The 24,412-nt window shown below is 44.7% G+C and overlaps 1 protein-coding gene across 2 annotated transcripts in view; it reads left to right on the forward strand.

Annotated features, from left to right (window-relative positions):
- SEC62 (SEC62 homolog, preprotein translocation factor) overlaps positions 1-24,412 on the forward strand; it is a 77,384-nt gene that overhangs the window by 48,413 nt on the left and 4,559 nt on the right. For both annotated transcript variants that reach the window (XM_068280985.1, XM_068280984.1), the window contains exons 5-7: positions 11,657-11,749; positions 16,818-16,878; positions 24,050-24,169. In XM_068280985.1, coding sequence (XP_068137086.1) covers positions 11,657-11,749; positions 16,818-16,878; positions 24,050-24,169 — 274 coding nt within the window. The remainder of the gene's footprint in view (positions 1-11,656; positions 11,750-16,817; positions 16,879-24,049; positions 24,170-24,412) is intronic.

Genomic DNA, 24,412 nt, shown 5'->3' on the forward strand with positions numbered 1-24,412 from the left:
GGCCTATTTCCACTAGTTCTGGATCAGTTTTCTGGATGTGGCTATTTAGGGCTTGTTTCCATTTCTGGATGCAATGAATTCCCATGGGCCTGTTTCCACTAAACGCGATTTTTGTGATGCATCATGCATCTGTTTTCCAATGCAATTAAAATGTTAGTGGAAACAGGCCCATAGACATTGGAGTCAGTTTTTCTGCATTCAGAATCTGATGCAGAAATCTTCAACATGCCATCCATAGTTTTTCTGTATCAGAAAAATCACATTTAGTGGAAACTGGTCCATAGACATTCATTGAAGTCAGTTTTTCTGCATCCAGAATCCACGTGTAGTGGAAACAGGCCCTAACGCATTGGAGAAATTCAGTTACTGGTAATTTCATTTAGATGCATATCAAATAGTGTTTCCTTTTAGTTTTCAGGTCTTTTTGGAATGTTCAGGTACCTTGCAGGTTTACTGCAGATGCCTGTTATGTGACCCATATCAGTTTTTACTTCTTATGCTTGAAAGCTGATTAGTCAGTTAAAGTACTACGATCACTAAAAATTGTACAATTAAGAATTCATAAAAGGAGTGGTAGTGATTAAGACTGGAACTGCTTTGCTGTCGAACGCTGACCTCAGGTGACAAGAACCTCAGTTTTGCCAGCATTTTAGTTTTGGCCAGTTATCATTCTTCCACTCCTGAAGCTCAACTAAGCATGGGATTATTTGTGCAGTCTGTCAGTCATGGCAGGTTTAAAGGGTAATTGTCATCAGCATAGTAGTGGTATGTCAGGTCAAGTTTTTAGATTATTTTTCCAAGTGGTAGCATGTACCGTATATTGTGAACAGCAAAGGGGGTAGTATTGAGCCCTGGGGCACACCGTATTTTAGTGGTACAGGGTTGGAAAGGAAAGGCCCCAAAGATGTGTGCATATAATTATGGTGCCTGTTAAAGAGACTCTGAAGCCTCCTTAAAATCAAGTTTTTATTTTAAAAAGCTCTTAAGCATATTTGCCCTTACTAAAATGTCACTAATCACCCCAAACTCGCTGAGGCACACTGCGGGGAGCACTTCCGTGAGAGGCAGAGCTTTTGGCTGTATCTGTGCCTCTACACGCGTTCATCTGCGGCATATATCTGCCTCTATACGCGTCCATCTGCGGCGGATCTCCGCCTCTCCCCGCCCCTCTGTCTTCTTTCATTAAGAGGGGCGGGGGAGAGGCGGAGATACGTACGGATTAACGCGCATGGAGGCAGAGCTGCAGCTGAAAGCTCTGCCTCCCTGGGCTGCAAAATCCACGACCAAGAAAGTCATGGATTTTGCGGGGGGGGGGTGTCAGGGGGGGATTTAGTCAGATTCCAGCTGTGGGGATGCAGCGTTTTGGTAAGGGCAAACATATTTAAGAGGTTTTTAAAATAAAAACTTGATTTTTAAGGAAGCTTCAGAGTCTCTTTAACCACTTAAGCCCAACTGGAGGAACATTCTCGTCCAGTTGGGCTGCGCGCACTCCCGCGGGCCTTCCGCGTGCGCTCCCACCGCCGGCCGTTAGCCCAGCGATCAATGAAAGGTATTATAGATCCCTTTCATTGATCGAAGCCCCCCGCAGAAAAGCCGACAGCGTCTCATCAGATGCCGCGGTTTTTCTGAGTTACAAAAAGTTCCCCTGTCTTCATTCTTCTTCCTGGAAGCGTACGATCACGCTTCCAGGACTTTTTCACTGTGGCCATCTTGTGGCCAAATAGTAAAACGACATTGTGATAGGGACAAAATTTAAATGGTGTAATAAGCAGGCCAAATGGGCAAATAAAATACATAGGTTTTAATCACGGCAGCATGTATTAATTTCAAATGGCCAAAAACTGAGAAATAATAATTTTTTTTTCCATTTCTTTCCTAATATTCCTGTTAAAATGGATTTAGAATAAAATAATTCTTAGCAAAATGTGTCACCCAAACAAAGCTTAATTGGTGGCGGAAAAAACGAGATATAGACCAATTCATTGTGATGAGTAGTCAGAATCCGAATCCTTTATTTCACCAAATACAGCAGAGCTATACTCGGAATTATTTGTGGTACACATGGCATGGGCATAGTATAGGAAGACAAGACACACAACACAAACAGTTGGAATAACAGTAATTACAGTAATGGTATAGGTCTGGCCCTCATTTGTGACAGACCCCGGTCGTCAGTTAGTGTTCTTCCTGCCGTGCAGGAACAGTCCAATAATAATAATAATGATGATGGTGGCCCCCCCATACTGCCCTGGGCAGCGACAACCAAGGCAGCAGCGGCGAGAACTGGCTGGAAGGCCCCGCTAGGGCACACCAGAAGGTGGGCCTGACGGGGAAGTTGGAGTTCAGCAGCCGAACCGCTTGGGGGAAGAAGGTGTTCTTCCGTCTGGTGGTTTTGCATGGTATAGTCCTGTAGCGGCGGCCCAATGGGAGAAGCTTGAAGTAGCGGCTGCCTGGGTGGGAGGGGTCACAGGAGATCACAGTGGCCATCTTCATCATCCTAGCGGAGTGGAGGAGATCAAGGGGTGGAAGAGGAGACCCGATGATCCTCTCTGCATCAGTTATGACTCTCTGCAGTTTGTATTTATTGCTGGCCGTTGCGCCCATGTACCAGACGATGATTGAGGAGCAGAGGATAGATTCTATAGTGGCAGTATAGAAGCAGGCCAGCAGCTTCCTGGGCATACCAAATCTCTTCAGTTGGGGCAAGAAGAACAACCTCTGCTGAGATTTCTTCTGAATTTTGGTGGCGTTCTGCCCCCACTTCAGGTTGACACCCTGAAGACTTTGGTACCCCCAATGAGGACAGGTGGGAGGATTCTTCCTGAAGTCCACGACTAGTTCAACGGTCTTTGCGGCGTTGATACTAGGTTATTGTCTCTGCACCAGTTACAGATTCTCTCTACTTCGCTGCGGTACTCATGCTCTCTGGTGCTGCCAATTAGGCGGCTGATGGTGGTGTCGTCTGCAAATGTGATGATTTTCACAGAGTCCGCGGATGATATGCAATTGTTGGTACTATAGAGGGAGAACAATAGTGGTGACAGTACACAGCCTTGTGGAGCCCCTGTGTTGGTGGTTCTGACGCTGGAGTAGCAGTTGCCGAGCTTCACCTGTTGCGTTCTGTTTGTCAGGAAGTCCTTGATCCATGCTCGAAGGGTTAGATCTACTCCGAGCCGCGTCAGATTTGTGAGCAGGATGTCTGGGCAGATCGTGTTGAACGCTGAGCTGAAATCTAGGAACAGGATCCTGGCGTAGGAGGCAGGGTTGTCGGGGTGCTCAAAGATGTATGCCAGGCTGGCATTGATGGCGTCCTCCACGGATCTATTTGCCCTATAAGCAAATTCGAGGTGGGCGTCAGTGTGCTTCTTCAGATGGGCAAGGACCAGCCGTTCAAGGAGCTTCATGACGTTGGAGGTTAGGACCACTGGTCGGAAGTTGTTGTGTTCAGTGCTGCCGGGTTTTTTGGGGACTGGAACAATTGCGGACCGTTTGAAACACGATGGGACAGTACCGTCCGCTAATGACCACTCGAATAGGGAGGTGAGCACAGGGGCTAATTGATCGGCACAGGTTCTCAGGCAGATCGACGACACTCCGTCTGGGCCAGAAGACTTCCTGGGGTTCAGGTTACGGAGGTGCTGGAGTACCTCTAGTTCATGGACCGCGACAGGAGCCAGGGCGCCGAGTTCGCCCGAGGGGTAGGTCACCTTAGACGTTGCTGTATGGTCCACATGCTGGTTTGGTTGCCGCTCGAACCTGCAGTAGAACTCATTGAGCTCCTCCGCCAGCCGAAGGCTCGGGGACGCAGGTTGAGCCACGGGTTTGAAGTTCGTGGCTGCTCTCATGCCCTTCCAAACCTCCCGAGTGTTGTTTGATTGGGGGTAGAGCCCCAGTTTGTCGGAGTAGGCCCTCTTTGCTGATCGCAGTTCTGTTTTCAGGGCATACCTGGCCTCTCTGTATTTCTCAGGGGAGCCAGACCTGTGCGCTTCCTCCTTGCGTTTCCGGAGTCGGCGGAGCTTGTCGTTGAACCACGGCTTGTTGTTGGGGAAGACCCTGAAGGTCTTGGATGGAATACACGCTTCTTCGCAGAAGCTGATGTAGGAGGTGGCATTCTCTGCCCATTCATCGAGGGAGGGTGCCTCCAAGGTTGACCAGTCAGTGGTGTCAAAGCAAGCCTGGAGTTCCAGTTTTGCCTCTGCTGTCCATTTTTTGGTGGTTTTGACGGTGGGCTTAGAGGTCTCCAGGAGCCTCCTGTAGGTGGGGATCAAGGTGGATCATGTTATGGTCAGAGATTCCCAGAGGGGCACCTTGGGTGGCCTTGTATGCGCACTTATGGACTGTGTAGCAGTGGTCCAGGGTGTTACCGTTTGTGGTGGGGCAGGTTATGTGCTGCCTGTAGCGGGGCATCTCCTGACGTAGGTTTGCCTTGTTAAAGTCGCCCAGGATGATGAATAGAGCCTCCAGGAGGGATGTTTCCCATCGTGAAATACAGTCACTGAGGGCATGCAGCGCCGTCTTGGAGCATGCGTCGGGAGGGATGTAGACCCCAACGAGGACGAGGGAAGAGAACGCCCTGGGGGAGAATTTAGGCCTGCAGTTTATTGCCAGAAACTCTACATCTGGGGTGCAGGTCTTGTTGAGAGTGGTGATGTTGGAGCACCAGGAGGTGTTGATGTAAAAGCAGATACCCCCACCTCTCATTTTCCCAGAGAGGGCTACGTCGCGGTCTGCCCTTAGGAGGTTGTAGCCTGGCATGTGTAGAGAGTTGTCGGGGTTGCTGTCGCTCAGCCAGGTCTCAGTGAAACAGAGAACAGGGGTGTTCTTGCTGATCTGGCCTTTGCTACCGAGTAGAAGGAGAAGCTCGTCCAGTTTGTTGGGGAGTGAGCAGACATTTGCAAGTAGGATGGCAGGGATGGGAGTGCGTAGTCCTTTTCTTTTGAGTCGGACCTGGGCCCCAGCTCTCCTACCTCTGTGGTGGCGTTTGTATGGAGCTCGCTTGGAGATGAGGTATTGGATGTGGGCGGTGACAGCATCCCACAGGGGGGAGCCCCATGGAGGCCTGTGGCTGTCTGGGGGTTCCCAGTTTAGGAGGGCCTCTCTGGATAGGGTGGCTTTATTTTGTAGCCTGTGGCTCGGGGAGCCGGGCGGAGAGCAGTGACATACAGTACAGGCACAATAGTGTTCTGAGATGCGGTGGCATATACAGTACAGGCACAATATTTTTTCGAGGTGCGGTGACGTAGAGTACAGGCCCACTTGTGTTCTGCGGTGCAGTGGCATACGGTACATGCCCAGTAGTGTTCTGAGGTGCAGTGGCACACCGTACAGGCACAATTGTGCTCTGAGGTGCAGTGGCATAAAGTACAGGCACAGTAGTGGTCAGAGGTGCAGAGGCATACAGTGCAGGCACAAAAGTAATTCTGGGGTGCAGTGGCATGCAGAACAGGCACAATAGTAGTAGGCAAACAGTGCAGGCACAGTGGAAGTTCAAGGTACAGTAGTGCAGTACAGGCATGGGTGGTAAGCTGGGGTGCAGGCACAGAAGTAATTCTGGGATGCAGTGGCATACAGAACAGGCACAATAGTAGTAGGCAAACAGTGCAGGCACAGTGGATGTTCAAGGTGCAGTAGTGCAGTACAGACATGGGTGGCAAGCTGGGGTGCAGGCACAGAAGTATTTCTGGGATGCAGTGGCATACAGAACAGGCACAATAGTAGTAGGCAAACAGTGCAGGCACAGTGGATGTTCAAGGTGCAGTAGTGCAGTACAGACATGGGTGGTAAGCTGGGGTGCAGGCACAGAAGGAATTCTGGGATGCAGTGGCATACAGAACAGGCACAATAGTAGTAGGCAAACACTGCAGGCACAGTGATGTTCAAGGTGCAGTAGTGCAGTACAGACATGGGTGGTAAGCTGGGGTGCAGGGTGACAGACAGAATCAGCACAGCAAGAGATGGTAATCCGATGTGCAGGGAAGTGGAGGGAGGCAAGAAAGTTTGTGGCTCACCATTTCAGAGTGCAGGCCCAGAGTGCAGCTCACCCTTCCGAACGCAGGCCTGTGTTCCTAGTCATCTGGGTGCTGGGGTGATGCTGCTGATGCTGTTGGCCAGAGGAGCCGCTGCTGGTGCTGGGTTGATGCTGCTGGCCAGAGGAGCCGGTCTGTTGAGGGTGGCTGGAGCCAGAGGGGCTGCGCAGATTGATGGTAGAGGACGGATGCTGCCCGGGACGGTGGGGCCAGGAGTCCACGTGCTGTGAAGCCGACCTGCTTTGTTTCCTGGGGCCGAGAGGTGGCAGCGGAGGAACCCCGCAGACTGCAAAGGAGAGGCGGCAGGAGGAGACCATCCGCAGCAGAGATGGGGAGACGGCAGGAGGCAGGTCGGATAGCTGGAGCTGGTACCCCCATACCAGAGAGAGTAGAGGCCGAACAGCCACTGGCCGCTAACCGGTGAGGCGGCAGGAGCCGAGAGTCAATGGCAACCAAGGATCCAGAGCTGAGGTGGCAGCGGGATCGTGTGTGTCTGCCGAAGCTGGGAACGAAGAGAGCTGAGCGGTGGCGGCCGTCGGGCCAGAAGCGGAGGAGGACCGGTGCGGCGGCGGGAGCCAGATATCGGGTTGGCTCGGCGAGATATCCCCGGGGGCGATGTGCAGTCCACGGTCAGCGCTGGATCAGGTGAGTGGAACTGCAAAACTACAGTTAAAACTAAAACTACTGCTGGACTATTTCTACATTAAAAGCAAAAAAACGACAGAAAAGCCAGGAGCCATGCGACCGAGGCACCATCTTGGTCAAGATAGTGATAAAGTTATTGGAAAATGAATGGGAGATGAAAGTTGCTCAGATGCAAAAAAAATAAACAACCCTTCGGGCTTAAAGGACCTCTGTCGCAAAAATCTTAAAATGTAAAATATATGTAAACATACACAATTAAGAAGTACGTTTCTTCCAGAGTAAAATGAGCCATAAATTACTTTTCTACTATGTTGCTGTCACTTACAGTAGGTAGTAGAAATCTGACAGAATCAACAGGTTTTGGACTAGCGATAGTCCAAAACTCATGGGGATTCACAGGGTTTTCTTTATTCTTAAAATGCACATAGTGAATGGCAGTTGCACCGTCCAACTGCCAAATAGTGTACAGTGTGCAGGGAGGCTGGTCAGCATCTTTGTATAAATCTTTTTTCAGGGAGTGTCTTTATAATGAATAAAACCCATGCTGAGAATCCCCTATGGAGAGATGGACTAGCCCAAAACCTGTCAGTAATGTCAAATTTCTACTACTTACGGAAAGTGCCAGCAACCTAGAGAGAAGTAATTTATGGCTCATTTTACTCAGGAAGAACTGTCCTTTTTATTTGTATGTGTTTTAAATTTTAAGATTTTCGCGACAGTTCCCATTTAAAGAGGAACTCCAGTGAACATTTTACTGTTGGCAGGTGATGTAGCTGCTGCATGATTTTTGGCAGTTAAAAACAGCTGTAAGGGCCCTTTTCCACTAGCAATCGCAATCACAAATCACAAACGCCAGCAATTGCGATTTTTCATTAATTTTGTTATGCGATTGCAATTTGTGATTTTCATTTGAATTGCATTATCATTGTAAAAATCGCTCCAGCAAGCGATTGCGATTTGCGATTAGCTATTTCCAAATCGAATCACTGTAGTGGAAAATACTTCTCGTGATTTCTATGATAAAGTAACAACTCTAGCGATTTAAAAATCACTAGCGATTTGCGATTTTGCGATTCAGCAATCACAATCGCTCTAGTGGAAAAGGGCCCTAACAGCTATTTTTCACAATGCAACAAGGTTCACAGACAGGAAACTGCCAAAAAAAGTTTGAACTTTTCTTGTGGGAGGGGTTTCACCACAATATCAGTCATACAGCGCCCCCTGATGATACGTTTGTGAAAAGGAATAGATTTCTCATGTAAAAGGGGGTATCGGCTACTGTTTGGGATAAAGTTAAATTTTTGGTCGGAGTTTCTCTTTTGAGTGGTCTTTTGAGTGGTTAAAAAACCCTAGCCCCGAACTAACCTTGGCCAATTTTACCACTTCCAAGTAATATGACAGTTTACATATACAATCTATTCATAGTATTCAAAATCTGTTTGCCCGCATACTACATGGGAGTCGTAAAATTGGTCAGTGATTGTTTGTATCAAAATTGTTTATGCACCCTTATGCCTGGTACACAATGCAATTTTCCGTCAGATTGATGGTCGAATCGATTATTTTCGACAGGTTTATTCTGATTTTCCATTGTTTTTCTCAGGGCTGTGGAGTCGGAGTCGTGGAGTCGGAGTCGTGGAGTCGGGCAATTTTGGGTGCCTGGAGTCGGAGTCGGGAAAAAATGCACCGACTCCGACTCCTAATGAATTTGTAACTGTAATTAAAATAGAAAACATGATAAAATGTTCTATTTCTCAGATAATAGTCATTAAAAATAATGTATATATACAGTATATATACAGTAATAGCTGTGCTTAGTCCACAAAAATGAAATGAACTAATCAAAATTAGTTACTTGTGCTGCTTCAATAAAGCAGTCCCTGTATTTTTAAGGTCAGATATACACATCTGATTGTGGCTGTATATATGATGTGTACACAGGAATCTCTTATATATACTAAATAACATCTATGCTGTAAGAATAAAGCCTGATGTGTAGCTGTGTCACTAATAGAGATGGTCAATGAGATGGAAATAATTCTGCATTGATGCTGATTTATGCAAATGTATGCACTCCCTTTGCTGATGAAATCAAATAATTTGATCTGTTGTTAAAATTTGGTTTGGTGGCTACAAATTAAAGGGTACCTGAGACGGATGAAAGGTAAAGTTTTATACATACCTGGGGCTTCCTCCAGCCCCCTTCAGGCTAATCAGTCCCTCGCTGTCCTCCACCACCCGGATCTTCTGCTATGAGTCTTGTTAATTCAGCCAGTCAGCGCTGTCCGGCCGCATGCCACTCCCACCGCCAGGAACATTCTGCACCTGAGCAATAGTGCTGCACAGGTGTAGTATGCTCCTGGTGGCGGAGTGTGTGCATGCGCACTACGCCCGACTGGCTCAAGTACCTGGACTCATAGCAGAAGATCCAGGTGGTGGAGGAGGACAACGAGGGACTGATTATCCTGAAGGCGGCTGGAGGAAGCCCCAGGTATGTATAAAACTTTAATTTCATCTGTCTTACGTTTACTTTGCTACACAGTAGTACTATACTCTACATATGCACTCCCCACAGAGCTGCAGGGAATCCACTGAGAATGCTGTGCACATTGAACACAGAGGTGTTGTCTGTCACCCATAAACCTTGTTCAGATTGTGCATGAAGAATGTAATAGAGGAAGAATCTCCTATTCCCCTGCAGAGTACCTGCACATCACTCTTACATGTACCCACAGTTACATTGCCTAGGGCCTGATAGATGTTCTTTGTTCCGGTTTGTACCTTTTACAAGTACTCTTACCAAGGACTAGTTTTAGTCTAAAGGGAATAAATATAGTAGTCTACATATCCTTCTCACTTCAGTTGTCTTGTAAAATTCCTAAGCGTTGGCAGTTAAGAGACAAATTTCATGTTACATACTTTTAATCAACAAAATTGTAATATGCAAATTAGAGGAGTCGGAGTCGAGGAGTCGGAGTCGGTGGAATCCTAAACTGAGGAGTCGGAGTCGGTGGATTTTTGGACCGACTCCACAGCCCTGGTTTTTCTGATCAATTTTGTATAGAAGTGATTGAAAAATCAATGAGAAAAATAATCGTAAAACACATTGGACCTGTTGGAAATAATAGATTCAACCGTAAGTCTGACGGATAATTGCATTGTGTGTACTAGGCATTAGACAGAGGAGAGTTGAAGGTTGGTGCTAGGCAGACTAGTGGAGAGGATAGTGTTAGGCAGAGGAAAAGGGGAGAGGTGTCCCCAGTCAGATCAGCTGTTCCTGCCAAATCTGCAGTCCATGAGCTAAAGGTGGCCATGCATTTATCGATTGTACGGCTTGAACAATCATCTAATTCAATAATGTTATCTAATTGAGTAAAAATGGGTGCTACAGCAAGCACGCCTGATTGATGATTTGTCCAGTGTTCATGCTGAAATTGGTTGTAGGGATCAATCAAGAATTCTGGGGAATATCGGGCCCACATTGTCGATCAGGTACATGGCGGTAACTGCATGCAGTATATCACAATGACCCCCCCCCCCATTCGCCGATGTAAATGACCCCCCCCACACACACACACTCCGAGTTACCCATGCATTTAAATTTCACCTGCTTTAGCTGCTGTGACTGTCCAGCTGCTCCTGGTTTCGTACGCTACTTCTCCTGAGCACCGGCAACCACGTGTGTGTGATGACAAACGCCCCACATTCTATAGGCGGCCACTCATGGGGAAGCAGCAGACAAGACTGGAAGCAGGTAGAATTTGAATGCATGGGGGGGTGGGGGGGGGGGGAAAGAGGGTGTAGAGGGATGCTGTAATCCAATCCGGAATCGGCCTGGGAAACAAACAGAGCTCTCCCTAATCAGATTCGATCTGCCTCTTGGTCGATCTCCCCATACATCGCTAGATTCATGTGCATCTTTATACGCAAGTGCTGCATGATTTTAAACTGACAGACAAATGCCTGAGCTCTAGCAATATAGGCAATCCCAGGATAAAATGTAATGGGTCGGTCATGACTGGTTATGGATTGTTGAGAAAGTAGGATAAGCCCTAAAGGGCATCTCAGACTTGTGTCAAGACACTTAGGGCCTGAGCCCACTAACGCAGTTGTGCACAGTTGTATCCGCTTCTGACTGCTTTTCAGCATCTGTAACATTGACGTGTAACTGAAAACTGCATTAGTGGGCTCAGGCCCTTAGAGGAGTAGAAATGCTGTTTTCAGCTAAATTAAGCAGTTCCTAAACAAACGATAATTATTTACACATTTTCTACAGTTACTACTTTATATACATTTTTAATGCCTCAGGGTGTTCTTCTTTAAGGCTGGTTTCACAGTGGGACGTTACAGGCGCACGTTAGAGCAGCCTGTAACGCAGCCCACTGCACAGTACTGAAAAATCAATGGGGCTGTTCACAGTGCGGACGTTGCGTTACGTTGTAACACTGCGTCACAAGACAACGTACTGCATGCAGTACTTTGGACGCGGTTGAGCCGCGTTAGACTGCTTGCACATGCTCAGTAATGTTGGGGAGGAGCGGAGAGCGGCCAGGCACATGGCTAATTATTATGCACTGCACGTTGTGACGTGCAGTGTTTACATCCTGGAGCAGCCGCTCTGTGCGGCGATTGGCCGGCGGGACCACGTGATGCCGCATGCGCACAAGAGTGCGCATCACGGCATCACTGACGCCAGAGTGAGCTGCACAACGCGGCTCACTCTGACGTCCAGATCCAGCACCACCAGGCGTTGAGTTAGGGGGACGTTATGCGACCTTAACGCCCCCTCTAACGCAACGTCCTGGTGTGAAATTAGCCTAAAGGACACACTTTACACTGTGTAGAAAGAAATGTTAGATTGGCCGTGGATATGCACCTATCCTTACTGAGTGATCGCATCACATGTTATTGTACTTCTGGTACATTGCTGTCTTATTAAATTCTTCTTCTTTTATTATCATTTCCTGATCTTGTGTTTTTAACAGGATGAGACTCCAGGAACTCCAAAAAAGAAGGAAACTAAGAGAAAGTTCAAGCTAGAGCCGCATGAAGATCAGCTGTTCCTGGATGGTAATGAGGTGAGGCAGTCTGCAGGAGCATAGGGACCTGTCCCATCTACCCTAAATAATTCAAGAGTACAATTATAGTGGTAGTATTTAAACATTTATTTTTTCCCCATAAATCTGGAATGAGTGGAATTAAATTAAATGATAAAAATCCAGGTCCAAAATCCAGTGAAGTGCTGAGAAAATTTGCCTTTCAGAGGATGCCCTATACCCTGTTTAGACATCCCTAGGAGGGATTTCAAGCATGCTTGAAATTGCACCCTACCCCAGAAGTAAGCCCTAGCGGCAGAGTGGGGAAAGCAGGAGGAGACACCGCACAGGAACTTGTGTGTTCATAGAAATGTAAGACATCCCCTGAAAATAAGCTCTAGCACATCTTTTGGAGCAAAAATTAATATAAAGTCACCGTCTTATTTTTGGGGAAACACTGTAACTGCACCTAGTGTAAGATATGCCCGCAGTGTTTTGTTCACCAGAGAATTGGTACTTGAATGTGCCCTTCTGGGTGCTTTTATCATATGTGGTGGTTGTAGTGTGATAAACGGCCTGCTGCAAACCGTACATAAATAGAATAGAGCACGACAATATTACAGTAGAGTCCTGATTATCCGGAACTCGACTTACCAGCAGACTCAACCACCCAGCACGATATGCCAGCAGCACTCACAGTGATAAAGGCTGTTTGTGCGGTCTACTGTGCTTAAAGTGAACCAGAGACGAAGCACCCTCATGTATTTTACCAAAGGAAACGCCTACCCTGCTTTCTGTTTCATCTTTTACTGCTCAGCCTGCTTGTTATCAGCCCTGATAAAATCCCCGACTGAGCATTCAGTCTGGCTTTGCTCAGGAATCGTTATAGCTGAGTCATTATAGCAGATCCAGAAGGGGGCAGGCTTTGGCTTGAAAAGACATCAGAGAAGACAGAATCAGCTATAACGATTCCTGAGCAAAGCCAGGCTGAATGCTCAGTCAGGTTAAAAAAAGTGTACAGCGCTGTACAGGGGACAGCCTGTCACGTAATTGTCCCTCCCAACGGCTCACAATGTAATCCCATGCATAAGCTGATGCCTATGTATGTGACGTGTCTTTATTGCAGTCTAGGGCTAATTTGGGAGGGGGGGGGGGGGGGGGAATTAAAAGAAACGGGATTTTTTTTTTTTAATATTTAAAAAAAATGAAGATCGCAGCCATAATCGGATACCAACAAATGAAAACTCCATTAGTGGGAAGAAAAGGAGGTAGAATTCATTTGGGTACCAAGTTGTATGGCCGAGCAATATAGCATTAAAGCGGATCTGAGATGAAAAACTAACTATAACAAGTAACTTGTCTATATATCTTATCTAAAGTGGAGATTAGATAGGTAGGTTCCCCCAGTGGAGATTAGATAGGTAGGTTCCCCCAGTGGAGATTAGATAGGTAGGTTCCCCCAGCGTAGATTAGATAGGTAGGTTCCCCCAGTATAGATTAGATAGGTAGGTTCCCTTATTATAGGTTAGATAAGCAGCATCCCCCAGTATAGATTAGATAGGTAGGTTTCCCCAGCGTAGATTAGATAGGCAGCTTCCCCTAGTGTAGGAGGGGGCACTGGGCGGAGCGGCGGGGGGTGCGGGGATTTAAAAAATCGCCTGTCTTCAGATCGCCGCATGCAGGTACAGCCTCCATGTGCTTCCGACTTCCTCCCCGCGGCGTCCCTTGCATTGGTAACAGCGCACCCTGTGATGTCATCACAGGGGGTGCTGTAACCAAGACGACGGACGCCGCGGGGAGGAAGTCGGAAGCACATGGTGAGTTTTTAACTGAACTGCCTGCGCCGCTCCGCCCAGTGGTCCCTCCTGCCACTCATTAGATCCGGGGTACCATGGCAACAGGCTCCAGGTTCCGGGGCACCATGGCAACAGGTTCAAAGGCCCTAGCGACGCCCCTGGATAAGTCATAATAAATTATAAACCAAGCAGCTCTTCATCCACCAAAAACTAAATAATAAACCAATAAAAAAAATCTGCAATAAAGCGGTCATACATAACTATTTGTATGTCTGTGTACACCTAAATATTTTATGTATAATAATCTGTTGTAAGACTAATGGCCGGTGCATACTTGTGTCATTAGTGCAACATCCAGCTCAGCTATTATGCAAATTGACATTCACACATTATTTTAATGTGTATTTTGGCACATTACAAAAGTGTGTTAATTTTATTTAAACTGTAATACTGTATGTTTAAACTAGTGCATTTGAGTGTGAACTTAACGTGTAACTATTGTCAGCTCTAGGACCTATTGCATATAATTTTCAAAATCCCTTTACTCATGAAATCAGTTTATTTTATATATTATTAAATTTGTAGTTCATGTCTACAATGGAATTATGGGCATACATTACTAATGTATTCTACGTGTACACTTCCTGCAGGGCTGTTGTGCATCCACTGGCAGCATTGTGCACATCAAACGCAGAGGTGTTGTCTATCACCTGTAAACTTGGTTTAGATTGTGCATGAAGGATGTGTAAAAGAGGTAGAATCCTCTGATTTGCTTGCAGAGTAAAGGCACTTCCACACTATAAAGGGCAAGTTGCTGTAACACAATGCACAATCTTTCCACTGTAAGGCCTCTTGCACACTGCAAGCAAATCAGATTCAGATTCCGCTTTTTAATCAGTTTTTACCTCCGATTCAGATTTGCAGTGTGCAAGGAGCAAACTGCAAATCTGAATCGGAAGTAAAAACAGATTAAAAAGCGGAATCTGAATCTGAATTGCTTTCAGTGTGCAAGAGGCCTAACACGGCTTCCATCCAAGTCATGAATGGCAGACGTGGGCAGTCCAGAAAAAAGTGTGCATTGGTAAATTGTGTGCTGCTTCTGAGCAAGTGTAACGCACGTGGCACTAACGTATTTATAGCCAGTGCTCCCCCTGTGCTAGCAACTGTAAAATTGCCATGTGCTTCCTGCACACGGCAACTTTACCAGAGTTAAAGGACCTCTGTTGCGAAAATCTTAACATTTAAAATACATGTAAACATGTACAAATAAGAAGTACGTTTCTTCCAGAATAAAATGACCTATACATTACTTTTCTCCTGTGTTGCTGTCACTTACTGCAAGTAGTTGAAATCTGACATTACCGACAGATTTTGAACTAGCCCATGTTCTCATGGGGGTTCTCAGGGTTTTCTTAATTTTTAAAAGCAAGAAGTTTTAAACTAGGATGATACCATTTATTGGCTAACTAAAAAATGAATAAAAATAAGCAAGCTTTCGGCCTTTCAGCAATACCCTACTGCTACTAATTTTTAAAAGCACTTGGTGAATGGTAGTTGCTCCGTCCAACTGCCAAAGAAGTGGGCAGAGGCTGGCCAGCATCTTCGTATAAATCTTTTTCAGGGAATCCTCTATAATACCCCTGTGTCCCTGCGTGTGCGGTCTCTGTGTAGCTGGGTCTGTGCGTTTAGCTACTGCGCATGTCCGCAGCACGGACCCAGCCTCATAGAGACAGAAGGACAAGGCCAGGAAGCCAGGCGGGCGTGTGACCGGGCGGCCGGGTGTGCGCGAGCACGTACGTAGTACATGCGGCAGCGAGAAAACACAGACCCTAGAGCCCGTTTTTAAACGGGCTTGGGTCTGCTAGTGTCTTTATAAAGAATAAAGGCCATTGTGAGAATTCCCTATGAAGCGATGGACTAGCCCAAAATATGTTGGAAATGTCAGATTTCTAATACCTACTGTAAATGACAGCAACATAGGAGAAAATTAATGTATGGCTCATTTTGCTCTGGAAGAAACGTACTTCTTTTTTGTATGTTTTAAATTTTAAGATCTTCGACGGTTCCTTTTTAAGTGCATCAGGTCCATTGTCTTTTCTGTGCTGCTGCGTGCTATCATTTACTTACTCTTATTGAATCTGCCAGTAATCAATTGCCCCAACATGTTCTGACGATGTAATTTCGATTGATTTTGAACTAAGATTGATCAAAATTATGGATGGGACAGAACATAGAATGTCCATTGGCAAGAGTGGGGGTAGGAACGCTGTGCTTAGATACATTTTTAATAGATTTATTGCTGCAATCTTTTGAATATCAACCTACAACAAAATAGCGCTAAGACACTTCTGACAAGGTAATCTACCCCCTCCCCCGCAGCTTCTTTTAGGGCCTGTACACACTGCTGCGCTTTTACAATCACATGCTTTTTTTTAATCGCAAGGTCTTTTGATAAATCATGAAAATCGTGAAGACCTGTACACACTGGTGCGATGCGATTTTTCTATTTCCATGAAGGCTTTGCGATTTTAAAAACACAGAGCAATTGCAGCAGTGTGTACAGGCCCTTAATAGATTTTCCCCTGGTTAAGGGGTACTTTAATAAAGTATGCACTAAAGGGGTGTTTAGTGTGTATCCCTTTATTAAATATTTGGTATGCCAATTGTCTTCTTACTCAACAGAAGTACTCATTTGGCAACACATACCACATATTGAGATCCTAGGCACTTAGTGTACCAGAGACAATTTCAAATAAGTTTTATACATACCTGGGGCTTCCTACAGCCCCATCCCAATGAAACTCACCCACGCTGCCACCCGTCCTCAGTCTTCTGTATCGCCGGTACCGGGTCCTGTTACTTCGGCCAGTCGGCGCAACAGAAGTGTGCCCTCTAAGTATCTCTCTGGCTGCTCTCTACCTATCTCTCCGGCGGCTGTCCTACGTAGAGGGCGCACTTCTCTTGTGTAGGCTGTCTGCGACTGGCAGAAGTTACGGGACCTGGTACTGGCAACAAAAGAGGCAGAGGACGGTGGTGTGGGAGCAGTCCATGTGCATGCGGTTGGAGGAAGCCCCAGGTATATATAAAACTTTTATTTTAAATTGTTTCTGGTTTCCTTTAAGCACAAAACACAGGGAAAGCCTTCACCTATTTTATACCCATCTCAGGGCTGTGAATTTGCGGTTATTGGTTGATTCAGGGTATAACCGTTTTGAGTGTATGGCTATGCTTTTTTTTGTGCAAAGTACATTATTTTTTTTTATGTATGCCCGTTTTGAGAACCTTCACATTTGTAACCCGCTCTCTTTTTTCAGGTGTATGTGTGGATATACGATCCAGTCCATTTTAAAACCTTTGCTATGGGGCTTATCCTTGGTAAGTTTATTCACTCATTTTCTTTTTAACCCCTAGGGGTTTTTTATCCTAACGGACCAGAGCAATTTTCCCCTGTCAGCGCTCCTCCCTTTTATTTGCCAATAACTTTATTAATACTTATTGTAATAAAATTACCTATACCTTGTTTTTTGCCACCAATTAGGCTTTCTGTGGGTAGTACATCTTGCTAAGAATTTTTTGTATTCTAAATGCATTTTAACAGGAAAAATAAAAAAAAATGGAAAAAAATCATTATTTTTCAATAATTGACCCAGTTATTAGACTGTTTAAATTATGTCCGTATCACAATGTATGGCAACAATATATTATTGAGAAATATAGGCGTAATTTTTTGTTGTCCCTATGGCAACTATTTATGTGGGGGGGGGGTTTTGGGGGGGAGGGGGGTGCTTTGGATGTGGAATATATTTACCTTATTAATATTTAATTATAAGTATGTGTAATTTTACTTTTTCCATTAACCTCCAGGACAGGTCCACCATGAGAACGACAGGCTCCTCCCAGGAACAGGAAACGTCCAGATAGAGTACTCTATAAATCTTTGTCCAACCCCTTGATCCTCAGTTGACGTTTCCTGTTCCAAGGAACAAGGAGTGCTCTAGTCGCTCGCCGGTCCGTCAGACCAGGTGTGTTTGGGACCCGGTTGGCGGCGAATGGTGGACCTACCTAGAGAGGTATTTGGGTCTAGTAAGGAGAAGCGAGGTGTACCTTCTCCTGTGGCTGTCCTGGCTGCCCGAGTTGCAGGTGGATCCGGAGGACACGCGCGGTGTCCATGATTCCCCTAGAGCGGAGGCTAATGGCGCACCGGAAGTGACGTGGGAAGTCTAGCAGGCCTCCGGAGGGAAGGTGGCTGATTGCCCTCAATGGCGGCGTCCTTGTGACGTACTTCCGCCCTTACGCGGCGTCACTTCCGGTGGCGCGGGGAAGAGACGCCGGAAGCCCGCATGGTTCGGCATTTCGTGTCACGAACGGAGCGGGAGGGACGCTAAGCAGGAGCCAGGAAAGGTGAGAGTGGCGGAGGCTTGGGGACCTATATGGTATGAGCCGTACGCCTTATGCCGCGTCTGTACGGAGGTCTGTTACTTATTATCTGACTGTGCAGTATAATATAAAGCCGGCTTAGCGTCTGATCTGAGGTCTGTATAAACTTATGCATATAGCTGGAGATATATGTTTTGCAGATATTCAGTTGTGATATTGCTGGGTCATATGTTGTGTGTGTGTGTGTGTGTGTGTGTGTATATATATGTATATATATCACCCAATATACAGAACACCAACACCAGTTTAGCTGCACTCATAAGAGAGAACCATTTATTGCTCGAAAATATGCTTCACTGTTTGGAAATTTGAGCAAAAGAACCCCCAATAAATATAGGGTATAAGTTGCATAAATCTAAAAATGACAAGATCCAATTGGGGCCCCAATACATCTACCAGAGAGAAACCACACTCACATCTCCCACTCATAAATATGCAATGTAATGCTGAGGCAATGTCCCAATAAAGTTTACTTGTCATAATAATGATAAAAGGCAGCATACGACTTGGTAGATAAAAATCACTTAAGGGCAGCTGCACCACGTACCAAACAGCATGATTGCAAACTGTATGTGTGATCATCAGTCCTTGCCACACTAATCCTTATCCAGTTAGCTGATAGCAGTAATGCCCTTCCAGACAGTTCACATAGAAGGTTGCTGAAATGCAATATGTATTTCCCTCAGCACTTCATATAAGTATGCAGACTACTGCCTATTTCCACTTATCTGTATACTGTGCTCTGCTGCCATAAGATGTAGTAAGCAGAGGATAATTGCCACGTGGGAACTGCCCAAACATTCAGATCATCCAGGATGCACACCAGCAGCGGCCATCGCTAATGCATTTCACCCCTCCCTTGGGGCTTCTTCAGAGCGTGCCAACATAGGGGCCAACATAGGATCAGTGTACAGGCAATATGTGTATATGTGGTATCATCCCCTGTCTAATATATATAGGGGGATTATATAGATGGCCTCAAATAAATCATATGTATATGATATTTTTATTCATGTTCTTATCCATCTGGGCTCAGGGTTACTTATCACTCTTTGACAGATGCGCACCAGGGTGTTCTTTCTTTAGGTTTAGAAAGAAAAATGACACTATATTTTTTGTTTGTATTGTTATAGGGCACAGAGTCTACTGACCCAGCAAGGCCAAGAAGGTGGTGCCCGCTCTGTGATACAAAAATGGCCCATACTTATAATAAGCAGTTTTGTCAAACCGGTTTAAGTAACGTTAATGTAGGAACATTCAGGGGACTTAAAGGAAGAATTAATGTCAGCCGTAAAAATTGAGAGGGCTGAGACAATTAAGTCATTAAGGGAAGTATTTGCTTCTGCTATCATCCCAGCAACAGAAGCAGTAATCCCTGGTACTAGTACGACCAGGCCGGCCGTAGATATACCAAATACAGAGGGTGAAGAGGAGGATAATGATGAGTCAGACTCTTCTTCTAAAAGTATGGACAGCCAGACTGAAATCAGAAAATCTCCAGGTTTAGATTCCAGCTGATGAGACTGAGCAGCTTATCTGGGCTATTAATAAAACTCTAAATATTGAATCTAAGAAATCAGAATTATCGATGCACAATAGATTGTATCAGGGAATGGAACCAAAAGAATCTTTGACTTTCCCGTACATAAGATCTACAACATCTCACAGGTTAATATAGACAATGAATTAGCCTTTGAGGATCCGGGATACCTGAAGGATCCACAAGATAAGAAGGTGGAGTTTGCCCTTAAAAAGGCCTGGACTGCAGCAGGGGCAAATTTTCAACCAGCAGCAGCCACAACATACGTAGCAAGGGGAGACCTGGGGCTATTAATAGAGAGGGAACGAAAAAGCGTTTTCTTTTTCGAAACCAAAATAGTCAAGAAAAGAATTGACGCCAGAGAAAGATTTGGGGGTCGTCTATCGGAATTCTATTCCCAGTGGACGAAAATAAGCAAAAACGATTTCTTCCACAATTTTATAAACTAGGGGTACAAAATTCAGTTTCAGTCCCTTCCAGCAAGAAAATTATTGCTACTCCTCTTCCAAAAGGACAGAGAGAAAAGCCAGCATCATAAAATCAATGTTAGACGAGAACATCGTCGGACCGGTTCCGGGCAGTCAGATCACTGGCTATCAGTGATTTTATTCGACGGTTTTCTGGTAAGAAAGCTGACGAGAAAATTCAGGTTAATTCTAATCTTAAAAGCTTAAACACCTTTTGTGTCTTATCAAAGATTCAGGATGGAATCAATATTCTCTGTGAGAAACTTGTTAACCACAAACTGCATGATGATAAACATAGATTTGAGGGACGCAGATTGGCACATTCCAATAAGAGCGTTGTCTCAGAAGTTCCTGAGATTTGCGGTAAGGGAAAAGAAGACGATTCAACATTTTTAGTTTACTGTCCTGCCCTTCGGAATATCATCAGCACCGAGGATCTTCTCAAAAGTAATGGCGGAAGTGATAAAGTATTTACATGCAGAGGGAATTCTCATAATTCCATATCCAGACGATCTCCTTGTAGTGGCGGAGTCATACCAAAAAAAACAGAGAGAAATACAAGAAAAAGTACTAGATCAGTTACAGACCCTCGGATGGATAGTAAACTGAGACAAGTTGGTCCTACAACCAACGTCAAAGATTCAGTTTCTAGGAGTCATAATAAATTCAGAAACAGAAAGAATGTACTTAACAAGCGAAAAGATAAAAAGATTAAAGAAAATAATACAAGCCGGGTTTAGATTTCAGAAGATGTCTTAGATGCTATTTAGAAAGGGATAAAACGGTGTATAGAGGAATCCTATAAGATTACAGGGGATACGGTATTATATACAGTTAGAGCTCATTCAGCTAGAGCAGCGGCCACTTCATGGGCTTACAGAGCGAGTGCTACGCCGGAAGAGATCTGCAGAGCAGCTACGTGGTCAAGTCTAAGTACCTTCTCTAGACACTATAGAGTGAACCTGATGTCTGCAGGACAGCAATCATTTGGGAGAAAAGTCCTGCAGGCAGTCGGCCCACCCTAATTGGGTAAGATTCTTGCTCATCTTCTCATGGTGGACCTGTCCTGGAGGTTAATGGAAAAACCAATGTTAGTTACCTGGTAACATCCTTTTTAGTAACCTCCAGGACAGGTCCGTAACCCACCCGAGTAAAGGATTTATATGAGTATATAAGTACAAGAAAAGTATATGTATATGCAGTATGAATATTAAAACCCCTTTGTTTTTAGGAACAGTACTTGGAATTGACTGAGGATCAAGGGGTTGGACAAAGATTTATAGAGTACTCTATCTGGACGTTTCCTGTTCCTGGGAGGAGCCTGTCGTTCTCATGGTGGACCTGTCCTGGAGGTTACTAAAAAGGATGTTACCAGGTAACTAACATTGGTTTTTGGCCACTACTTGGCCAGAGCTGCAAACACTCACAGGAAGTGTTTTTTTTCTTTTTTTACATTTTACTAGCCTCTGATGGCTTCTTGTTTTATGAATGGACTTGGCCCCTGATCGGGGTCATGTCCATTCATTCCAGACATTGCGATTGGGTTCTCTTCCCCAATCATAGATCATGGTGTCCTGACGAGTGGGGGGAGCGGTGTCGGAAACGAGGCACACTAAAACGTCCTGGAAGCGTTAACAGGCTCCAACACGACGTTTTAATGTGTCAGCTTGCCATTAAGTGGTTAAACTCCCCTTGCTTTTCACCACACCTCTGTAATGAATAATACATGTACTTCAAAAAATATGAATCTTAATCGTAACTAAATCTTTTCCTGTTCTCTGTTGTGATCAGTGTAAAGATGCTTCTGTAGCCTTGTAATAATATTCAGGATCAGCTGATACATTTTATGTTGGCTGTCGTTTATCTGCAGAAGTAGTGTAATAGGTAGATTACTATTTTATGTTGTCCAATTCTGGATATTATGGATTTGCATCATAATCAAATAAAACTCTAAAGCATTGTACACACGTAAGAGGTCTGTCGCCTGTCGGTCATCAAGACCTGATCCCTCGGGCGACATTGGAGGGCTGAAGCTGTACAGATGCATTGCTAGCCTGCAGGGTAACAACCTGCTCTGTTGCTATGCAGGGGGGCAGAGGGTTGACAGAGCAGCACGAAATTATACAGAAGCATGGTCAGTGGGGAGAACAATGCTCTTGGCCAGCGCTCAGCAGAATTGATCCGCCAGGCTGAACACTGGCCAAGGGGGATCGATGGCTGCTGTACACACACTGGATTTTTTTCAATTTCATCTAGCATGCGTGATTTTCACCCAAGATAATCATGATTATCTTGGGAAACAATAAATGTGTGTGAACTTTATAACTTAATGCTTCATTAACCACTACAGGACCACAGTTTTTTCCCCTTCAGGACCAGAGCAATTTTCACATCATGCTCCTCCCATTCATTCGCCAATAACTTTATTGCTACTTATCACACTGAAATGATGTATATATTATTTTTTGCAGGACAAACTAGGCTTTCTTTGGGCAGTACTTTTTGCTAAGAATTATTTTATTTATATGCATTTTGCAAGGAAAAAGAAGGAAAGAAATTGAAAAAAAATTCACCATTTCTCAGCCATTGTAGTTTAAAAATAAAATGTGCTATTGATGATGAAACAAACACATTGTATTGGCCAATTTGTCCCGGTTATTACAACGTTTAAATTGTGTCCCTAGTACAATGTATAGCAATAATATTTTATTTGGAAATAAAGGTGTCTATTTCTCCGTTAGTGATTTTTTGTTATATTATTATAATAATTCCAAGCCTTTATTTACAAAAGCCACAGTAATATACCCTCAGGACATACATATAAAAAATTCCCTAAGGTAAATATATATATATATATATATATATATATATATATATATATATATATATATATATATATATATATATATATATATATATATATATATATATATATATATATATATATATATATATATATATATATATATATTTATTATTATTATTATTATTATTATTATTATTATTATTATATTTTTTATTTTTTATTTTTTTTTTTGAAATGGTGTAATTTTTTTTATTTGCTTACAAGTGTTTTTATTTGGTAACTATGGGGTAGGGGAGGAAGGGGTTAAATAATATAAAAAAAAAATTAATACTCCTACGGATTAGTGTATAATATAATATTAGAGTGTATTTGGATGAATTTTTACTTTTTGGCCACAAGATGGCGCTACACTGAGTTCCGTGTTGAGTAACCATAACAGGGAACCGAGTGTTTACATATATTTCTGTCGGATTTTTTTTTAATCAGAGCTGCCAGAAATTCTGAGTCATTGGAGACACAGTGATCGGTGATGGAAACAGCTGTTATCCATTCCCCGATCACGGAGGGGACAGGATTGCGGCGAATCCGGACGGGAGACAAGCGGCAAGTTCTGTGGGGAATGCATAAGTGTAGCGCGGGTCCCCAAATGATTAAACCCCACAGGACTGGTATAGGGAATACTGTATGACCCAGGCTAGGCTAGTTATGTCCACTGAATGTAACAGTAGTCCAGTGTGGTCACATGATTGCAACTTACTGAAAAGTAAGGTTTTCCAGCATTAAGGCTGAATTCTAATAGTTTTAAAGGTAATGTCTGAGGAAATAAAAAAAAAATCAACTTACTTGGGGCTTCCTCCAGCCCCTTGCAGCTGTCCTGAGCCCTCTCCGCAGGTCTGGGGGCTCCCGGTCCCCTCTGGTGTAGATGCTGACCTCGCCAGTTCGGCATCTACTGCGCCTGTGTGAGAATCGCTCGGTGTCGCGCTGGCATAATCTGGAGTGTTCTGCACAGGCGCAAATCTACTGCGCCTGAGCGGTACACTCCTGATGACTTCATTGCAAGCGACTCGTGCAGAGGCAGTGGATGTCCACCGGGCGAAATCAGCATCTGCACCAGAGGGGGACACCGGCTGGAAGCGGAACTTAAGCGAGGGCACAGGATGGCTACCAGGGGCTGGAGGAAGCCCCAGGTAAGTTTTTACATTTCCTCGGATGTTTCCTTTAATGTGCCATTTTTCTGGTCGTGCCCAGTTTTTTCTGACTTGTGTATGTTTATTATGTTGTCCTCTTCTGTTCCAGTGATTGCAGTGATCGCAGCCACACTGTTCCCTCTGTGGCCGGCAGAGATGCGTGTTGGGGTGTATTATCTCAGTGTGGGAGCTGGGTGTTTTGTGGCCAGTATTCTTCTCCTTGCCGTTGGTAAGTCTCTCTAAATGAATGTCTGTTATTGTCATGCTACTTACAGCCACTAGGTGTCTTCATCCCTCAACTTTTCTCTTCATTGTTTGGAATTTGCTGGCAAATATGATAGAAACATAAGGCTACAGTATAATGGCATGGGAACTTCAAGTTTTCTTGCTGTGACATGTCTGAGTACTAGGAGTACTATGCTATAGAATTGCATTCGTTGTATACTACAAATTATTATATATGCATCTGTGT

This window comes from Hyperolius riggenbachi, chromosome 4 (genome assembly GCF_040937935.1).
Source record: "Hyperolius riggenbachi isolate aHypRig1 chromosome 4, aHypRig1.pri, whole genome shotgun sequence".
NCBI lineage: Eukaryota > Metazoa > Chordata > Amphibia > Anura > Hyperoliidae > Hyperolius > Hyperolius riggenbachi.